Source organism: Daphnia magna, unplaced genomic scaffold, assembly GCF_020631705.1.
Source record: "Daphnia magna isolate NIES unplaced genomic scaffold, ASM2063170v1.1 Dm_contigs175, whole genome shotgun sequence".
NCBI classification, from domain to species: domain Eukaryota; kingdom Metazoa; phylum Arthropoda; class Branchiopoda; order Diplostraca; family Daphniidae; genus Daphnia; species Daphnia magna.
The window spans coordinates 44,593-52,608 of record NW_025533154.1 but is presented as its reverse complement, the minus strand read 5'-3'; the positions used below and the strand labels follow the sequence as shown (position 1 = coordinate 52,608).

Sequence of the window (8,016 nt, the reverse complement as noted above, 5' to 3'; positions counted from 1 at the left end):
AGTTTTATCTAACTCTCGGGAGTTAACCATGAGATAAATTCTATTGGTTGCATAACCCTACGTCAGCTGTGCGTTACATCCCCCCTCTCAGACTGCAACTCGTCCCGATTGCAATACAATTTTAGCACAGCTCAAAATAACTATGTTATTTTCTAGTTATTTGAAAGGAACATTCATATTGGGGTTATTTTAGGGAATTTCCTATTTCTATTGATAACATTTGGAACATTTAGTCTAAAAATTTTTCAAAAAGAACATTTTAACAGTAGAATTTCTAATTCTATATCAAAAGAAATATTTTTCTTTTAATTTTCCTATGTATATACTATAGGAACATTCAAATTGAGAATCGGAATATAAAGTTTAAGAAGCAAGAAGAGGGAGAAAAAAAAAATTTGCTGATGTATGAAGAACATTTTACAGCTGCTCTTCAACTTCCTATTCGTGTTTTTTCAGTCGACTTTCGAGTTCATTCACTCGTTTAGTCAGATTTGACAGAACAACTTTGTTTTGTCGTCTGCTAAGAAATAGTGCGATTGCCAGGCTGAAAAACAGTGTGGCTATAGCAGCGATAATTTCGAAGGGATACCGGACGTTGATTGTACGTTCGGTGTTCTTTCTTTCTTTTTCTTCTTCTTCTATTATCCGTAAATGTTCCCCCATAAGAGTAACGCGGCTTTGTATTGAGGCCTTGCTTGTTGCCTGAGGCCTATTTTTCCATTTTTTCATTTCTGGCTCTGCCGTTTCCATATTCCGCGTTTCATACTCTTGTGGAATGAGGTCTGCATTTCAACACGAGTTGTAGCGAGCTAGCTCTGCCCGAGTGTGCTTTTCCATTCGCTCAGCCCGAGTGAGCGAATGTTCTAGGTTTACAGCGCTCATGGTGGCAGTTTCAGCAATCGCAACTGTAAATACTCATCATTGAATAAGCATTTTTATTCGTTTTTAATATTCAAAACCCCTGGAGTGGCACAGATGTTTAATAGGGACGAAGAATCCGATGATTCAGCTGAATTTTCAGAGCCAACTGCACCTTCCAAGCTTATTATAGGTAAGTTGGTTGGTACAGTTGGTGACAAATACGCGAGGAAGTACGGCAAAAGTGATGCCGCCAGAAAGCGATTAATCACCAAGATAACTAAAACATTAGTAAGTATCTACACCTTCATATAAATGTTATTTAGTTTACCATTCATTTATTCTTTACTGCAGCCAGAAGTGCTGTACAACTTGTTTGGCGTGGAGATCCTTGTTACAGTTTATTCTCCCTGTGTAAAGCAGAGATCATGCAAAACTGTGTCAACTGGGATGAATATGAATCTTTTTCTTGCAACTGAAAATGGAAAAAGATTCAGAAGACACCTGGAAAAACTTTCTTCGTGCTTCCCACGTAATGATTATTTTAAGTTTACAACTATGTTGTTGTCCATGTACTGTAGATGTATATGTAGTATTTTAATTATACTTCAAACAGGTCCTGAATCCAACATTGCATGAAGGCTACAGGGCTATCTTGATTAAAGCTGGAAAATTTGAACAACTGGAAGCCAAAGAAATAGCTTCACCCAGTTTTACATTTCAGGATATTCCAAGCGTACTTGCCATAGAAAAGGTAAATCAGGCTAAGAAGAAAGAAATAAGGAGGGAGAAAAAACAAGATTTTATTAACACCCGGTATTATATATAATAAAAATTAATATTTCTTTTTTATAACACTATACTTAACTTGCAATTTCTTCAGCAGACTGGCTCGGGAGAAGGCATTTGAAGTCCGCATTAGTGATGAAGGTTATTGCATAATTTTATTTGCATGCTTATAACTATAATCTAATTTTCGTTTTCGTTTATTTTAAAGAAGCTTTTTCTGATGAATTAAGTTCTCCAACAATACCGGCGCTGCACAAGCTAATTGAAGTCCAGGTTGCCAATGCAGGTTGTTACTTCATTCATTTATGTGTATCATACCATAATTTTACTTTTATTTTCCTCCAATTTACAGAAGCGGGTGAGGCAAGGCCGATTCACGACAAGTTAGCTGAAGTGCTGATGGGTGATAGAGGTTGCATAATTTTTCTTTGATTACTGTAACTTCATTCTAATTTCCCATAAATGTAATTTGGCAGAAGTCTCGGTTGAAATGTTTTCACCGAGAAGGCCCTGGCCCACTGCAATCGTTCCTCCATCTCCAAGAACTTCACTACTTCAGCCTGGTGATGCAGATCTGTATCCTTTGATGGCTGAAATCACGATCCCAGGCATAAGACAACTATCTACTCAACTTGCACAGTCACCAGCCGGTTCTGGAAAAGCTCAGGCCCAGTCAGCGATCCCAGCCAACAAACAACTGTCTACTCAACGTGACTAGTCACCATCTCCTTCTCAAACGGCTCAAGCCCAGTCAGTGATTCCAGGAAACCAACAACTGCCTATTCAACGTGCAAAGTCACCTGACCGCTTCCGAACGGTTCAGGCCCAGTTACTGATCCCAGTAAACAAAAAACTGCCTACTCAACTTGCACAGTCATTTTCTCGAATGGCACAGGCCCAGTCAGCGATCCCATTAGGCAAACAACTGCCTACTCGACGTGCAAAGTCACCAGTACCTTCTCAAACAGCTCAGGCCCAGTCAATGATCCCATTAGACAAACAACTGCCTACTCGACGTGCAAAGTCACCAGTACCTTCTCAAACGGCTCAGGCCCAGTCAGTAATCCCATTAGACAAACAACTGCCTACTCGACGTGCAAAGTCACCAGCCCCTTCTCCAGCATTATTCAACTTATAAATTTTTGTTTAATTTTAGAAAGGGGAAGGGGATAAAAATAATCACAAGTTTGGGATGGTCGTTTGGCCGTTTTTGTTTGCATATTCGCAAAAACTTTGTGTTATTCATGATCGTCGTTTAATCGTGCATCTTATACTTCCTTTGAATTTCAAAAATTTTGCGTTTTTATTGCCGAATGAGCTAAAAACGTTTCAGCCAATCACAGCCGAAGTGAACCACGCTTGGTAACTAGGCGGGAGATTTGAATAATGAATATTACTTAATGGATTCACGTACTATACCCCTATAACCCTTTTATAATTCAAGGCAAAACCTAAACACTTGAGGCAGTAAATAAACAGTAGTCAGAAATAATTTTAAAATGTCTGTATTTTAGAATTCGCATTTTTATTTTCTTTGAATCTTAGTTTCCGAACATTTTAAAACTGAGAGGCAGTTTAAAAAACAGGGAAATGTGACCAACGCCTACAGGTACAGTATCAGCATAATGACAAACACGCAATGTTACAACTTATTCTTCAGTTCCTTAAAAAAAATGTTCCTAAGGTTTGTAATGGTAAGACGCATAGGTTCATGTATCAGGCTTCATTGTCATTGCTATCAGAATCGTGGCATTCATTTATTTCATCACCGTCAGATTCTTCCTCATTAAGCATACTTTCATAATCACCCGGTTCTAGATGTTGATAATACTTTAAGTATCTTAAAGCATCATTTAGGACCATTTGAAGGCGGCGAATTTCTGCAAACTTCATTGACGCTTGCGCTTGATTAAAAAGCATTTTGTCTGTTTGTGGCAGCAGCAAATCTTCAACCAATTCTTGTTCTTGAACAACAAAGTTGTCAGTCACATCGGGTTGCATCAGGTTTCCAACTTCAGCATGATGAAATTCAATACTTTTCTTTAGGGAATGCAGAAATTGAGAAATTTCTTTCATAGATTGACCCGGCTGTTCTTCATTCCTTTTAAGCAGCATCCAACAATCGATTAGTTTAAAATTTTCCCTGAAGGAGGCTAGAAATACATCATCAAGAAAAATTTCACTCCAAAGGACAAGTTTGCATTTCATTATCGTCGTTTGACTCTTCCCACGGGAAAGCTCCTTCCGTAAAATGTTGAAACGTTAGCGGATGGTAAACGTCTCCATTTATTTTGGTTATCCAATCTTCTTCTGTCAAAGCATTTAAAGTTACAAGCTTGGCTTTTATTTTTACATTCAACTTGGATATTTTATTCCGAATGTGGGCTTTCCATTTGCAAGTAGCTAAAAATTTTATTAGAATAAGTAAATCTTTTAATAATTTTAGCAGTATATAAAGGCATAGAACACTTACCAGCAACACTTGCAATTCTATCATGCATATTGGAGTGTTCGTAATAAAATGTTTCTATTTCATTCTGAACAATTTCCAACTTTGTTTTTTTCTTGTCTTCTCTGTTGCCTGAATATTTGAATATAAAATTTTGTACGATTCGAAAATTTAACTGAGAAATTATTAGGGAATGAATAGGCTACTTTTGATATATTCAAAGGCTTTGTTGTAAAGTTGAAGATGTATATCAGGAAGGTCGGCCTCCGTCAGTCCTCTTTTTGCCAATAAATATACCAAACGTTTTTGGTAGAAATGTACACGATGAACAGCCTAAATACGTTGAAGTTTAATTGTAATTCGCTCGAATAAGGCTGCTGAGTTACTTACGATGAGAAGTCTTGAGGTGACCAATCTCGGCAGAATTTTTTCTTTTCTTGAATTCCAATATAATATAGCCAGGGTTAGAAAGTCGTTTCTACCTGTAGATATTTCAAATATACTTCATATTATTTAAACAAATTCCATTGAAAAAGGAAAATACACTGTTTCTCACCTGCTTCGCTCATTACTTTCGTAACGTTAGCGTATCGTGAAAAAAAACTGAAGACTTGTTCCGATTCTTCTCCTAGGGTTCCAGCAGCTCCAACTTTCCAGTGGCCGAAAAACAATATCTGGCAGTACCAGGAATGGCATTGCCCATGAAGACGGGAAAGAAATCCTTGCATGCCATTCGTAAGATGTCCGAACTGCTCTCGAAGTTCCTTCCCGAGAAACTCGACGAATGGCCAGTACTTACAAATTACGTCGTTCACCAAAAATTTGCAATTGAATTTACTGCACTTTATGTGTGCAACGAGAGTATGCCGAAACGTTTCACCTTCGCACATATCACAGGCTGTGAAGATGCATCCATGGCCACAGGATGCCATTACAATGCCTACAGTGGCGAGGTTTTTGTATCGTGATGATACCTCTCTCATCGCTACAAATTCAGCATTGCCACACTTAGAGCCAATTGTGTTTTTTCCTTGGGGCCGTACAGTGGCAACAGCCTCTTTGACGCTTTTAAGCTCAGCTTGAGAGGTTATCACCTCATCCTCATACCAACTTTGGCCTTTCTTTCTGTAATAAAAGTATTGATCAAAAGAAGTCCGTTTTGTACAATATAGTCATTATTGGATGTTATACTGATTTTCACGATGCCGCCTACAAAGTTTGTGGTTGCCATCAGGGTGTAACGATAGCGGTTCCGGTTCTCCAGTTAGTTTTGAGATGCAGGCTCGACATAAATCCTTCCGGAGTCCTTTAACACGTTTGTCTATGAGATGATGGACGTAGGAGCATGCTTTGCTGGCTCTTTTGAACATGAGAGAATTGATGATTTCGCTCTACAAGAAAGTTGAGCCTTGTTAAGTAAACTATGAACTAAACATAGGAAGCACACTCACCAAGCCTACACCGTCTGGCGTGGAGGAAATTGTTGCTGCGAACTGTCGTTCCGACGTCCCAGGTGTTAGTAGACTTAAATGATGCCACATGCGCAACAATTTCGTAGAAAATAGAAAACTTCAATTTTTTGGCGTCCCAGGAAAGAATCCTGAAGAAATGTAGTCTTCGAATTGGGCGGGTCGTCTGAAACTGCATGACTTTGATCTGTTACATTGGAAAACAGCATCATTTAAGTTAAATACTCCTGTTGAATAAAAAATTTACATGAATTTCCTTCTCACAAAAAAAGATTAAATAACATTTTTTTAACCGTCTTTTGTCACCACAGTGCAAAAATCAGATCCTGGTGTTAAATTTAATAGACCACCTGTTTTACCGACACCTTTACACTGAGGACAGTGCGTGGGTGCTGTAAACAACGGAACTGCAACCCCTGGAATTAAAAATAAAAAAATAAAACTAAAATTGTGAAAAACTACATGAACGATATTGTTTTTAAAATGTAACCTTTCGTTTGCACGGCTCCATGAATGATGAGGAATTCAATGGGTAACAATTTTCTTGTATGATCCCATTTGTCAGCCTGCCTGAAGTGAACTGTCCGATGACAGAAAGGGCTGGAAGAATGCAATTTAAAATTACAATCACCACAGAAAGTTTTTCTACAATTTTTGCATTTAATACACCATTGCAAACCCAGAGCAGATGAAGACCAGACTTGGCAAACAAAGCTATTACACCCATAGCTTTTAACCAATGACACATATGCTCTCTCGGCGCTATCTTTCCAAAGCCGATCATCTTCGTCGTGGTCCTTGTTGCGCTCCCTTAATATCCTTCTTGATTCTTCTAACCTCTTCTTTTTAACGGCTGCATTTTCTTTGTCATTGTTTAAGTTTTCAGCAGCTGCCTCTTCTTCTACCTGGGCAAACCATTGCAAAAAGCCCTCCTGTTGTTCTAAAGTTAAAAAATTTGGAATTACACCCACTCGTTAAATTAACATAAAGGCAAAGAGATAATACCTTTTGTTTCTTTTGTAAAAGGGTGATGTGGTGTTGCAGGAAGATCATCTGATGTGTGGTGTTCAACAGCAATTCTTGTCTGTGCTTCTTTTGTAAAAGTGTGATGTTGTGCTGCAGCTGCAGGAAGATCAAACGTGTGGTCATCAAAAGCAATTCTGGTCTGCGCTTCTTTAACATATAACAAATGAAATGTGGTATAAACAAATACAATAAATAAAGGCAAATATTAAAGTGAACAAATATGAAACCTGTTAGTTGTTGAGGATCTGAAAGACGTGCTGGCAAAGGATCCATAAAAAGAACTTCCTTTTTGAACTGTTGAATTAATATTTCAACTTCTGTTTTCCCATCAGCCAATAGCTTTTTTGATGGTTGGTTTTTATGCGCATCATCAGAAAATCCTCCACCAGAGTATCCTTTCTTCGTACAATTCTTGTGGAGTTGAGGATTTCCTGTAATTGCTTTTTTCTTCTAAACAAGTTTTTCGCCAAATTTTGTGCTTTTCTTTTCAATGCCTTCTTTTCTCTGGCCTCGATTTGGGCCTCTAACCTCTTAGCTTTCTGTATTTTTGCTTCTTCTTCGTTTTCGGGTAGTTTTGGTCGTCCCATGTCACTACAAATTCAATTTAAAGTATTTAAACTAAAAAAAACAGAAATACAGAAACACAGCCATTGACTATAGAGTATTTACATTTGCGATTGCTGAAACTGCCACCATGAGCGCTGTAAACCTAGAAAATTCGCTCACTCGGGCTGAGCGAATGGAAAAGCTCACCCGGGCAGAGCTAGCTCGCTACAACTCGTGTTGCTGCATTTTCCAATTCGGATAGCGGCGGTAGTGTAACGTTGTTCAACGAATGTTTGACGTTCTTCTTGAAACTTGCTTGAAAAATCCAATCTTCTGTGTATGCCGTACATGTTGTTGGAACTTCAAACACGTCAAAAGGTTCACGTTTAATCACTGTGTTAGTTTTTCCTCTGCTGTTTGGACAAGTTATGGTGATTGTCATTTCTTGTGCTGAGGTAAATCCCCATCTTCGGTGTCCCAGGTATACAGTTTGTTGTCCGGTCCATGGAGATAATTTTGTTGAAAATTATTGTTAATTGTGCACCATTTTCCTCTGAGGGCCTTGTATTTCTTTCTTCTGATTGTTCTTGATCTTGAGCATTGGCAGATGCTTCTTTTTCTGGCCCCTTATTTTGATTTTCTTGCAAATCTTCAGAAGGCACTGGATTTTTGGTACACTGTGCAACACTAGTCATGTCAATGAATGGTTTCATTCGTTCGACATGCACAATTTCTGTTTTTGGTGATTTGCCTAATCGAAGCTCGTAGTTGTTTTGCGTTGTTTGCCTCACCACTGTATAGGGTCCAAACCAACGATGTAGAAGTTTTTCTGACTTGCCCACTTTTCTAATGGGTTTGTAGACCAGTACCTCCTCATTT

At 38.4% G+C, this 8,016-nt stretch overlaps 2 protein-coding genes across 2 annotated transcripts; one reads left to right on the top strand and one right to left on the bottom strand.

The window, feature by feature from the left end:
* The first annotated feature begins 930 nt into the window (after positions 1-930).
* LOC116936037 lies at positions 931-2,765 on the top strand. Its single transcript, XM_032943252.2, has 7 exons — positions 931-1,149; positions 1,213-1,390; positions 1,475-1,674; positions 1,742-1,788; positions 1,856-1,933; positions 2,000-2,059; positions 2,124-2,765. The coding sequence occupies exons 2-7, from the start codon at positions 1,340-1,342 to the stop codon at positions 2,363-2,365; spliced, it is 678 nt and encodes a 225-aa protein (XP_032799143.2). The 5' UTR covers positions 931-1,149; positions 1,213-1,339; the 3' UTR covers positions 2,366-2,765.
* A 419-nt stretch (positions 2,766-3,184) lies between these two features.
* LOC116936040 lies at positions 3,185-7,370 on the bottom strand. Its single transcript, XM_032943256.2, has 13 exons — positions 7,261-7,370; positions 6,819-7,182; positions 6,571-6,738; positions 6,056-6,505; positions 5,859-5,981; positions 5,548-5,792; positions 5,288-5,487; positions 4,653-5,221; positions 4,487-4,578; positions 4,303-4,429; positions 4,121-4,228; positions 3,859-4,050; positions 3,185-3,800 (listed from the first exon to the last, which is right to left on the bottom strand). The coding sequence occupies exons 6-13, from the start codon at positions 5,635-5,637 to the stop codon at positions 3,364-3,366; spliced, it is 1,815 nt and encodes a 604-aa protein (XP_032799147.2). The 5' UTR covers positions 5,638-5,792; positions 5,859-5,981; positions 6,056-6,505; positions 6,571-6,738; positions 6,819-7,182; positions 7,261-7,370; the 3' UTR covers positions 3,185-3,363.
* Between the last annotated feature and the right edge of the window lie 646 nt (positions 7,371-8,016).

Coding starts and splice junctions, on each gene's coding strand:
- LOC116936037 (XM_032943252.2), top strand. CDS start 1,340: ATGGAAAAAGATTCAGAAGACACCTGGAAAAACTTTCTTCGTGCTTCC. Junction 1,934..1,999: donor AGTCCAGGTTGCCAATGCAG/GTTGTTACTTCA, acceptor TCCAATTTACAG/AAGCGGGTGAGGCAAGGCCG. Junction 2,060..2,123: donor AGTGCTGATGGGTGATAGAG/GTTGCATAATTT, acceptor GTAATTTGGCAG/AAGTCTCGGTTGAAATGTTT.
- LOC116936040 (XM_032943256.2), bottom strand. CDS start 5,637: ATGTGGCATCATTTAAGTCTACTAACACCTGGGACGTCGGAACGACAG. Junction 5,222..5,287: donor AGGCGGCATCGTGAAAATCA/GTATAACATCCA, acceptor CTTTTATTACAG/AAAGAAAGGCCAAAGTTGGT. Junction 4,579..4,652: donor GAAAGTAATGAGCGAAGCAG/GTGAGAAACAGT, acceptor AAATATCTACAG/GTAGAAACGACTTTCTAACC.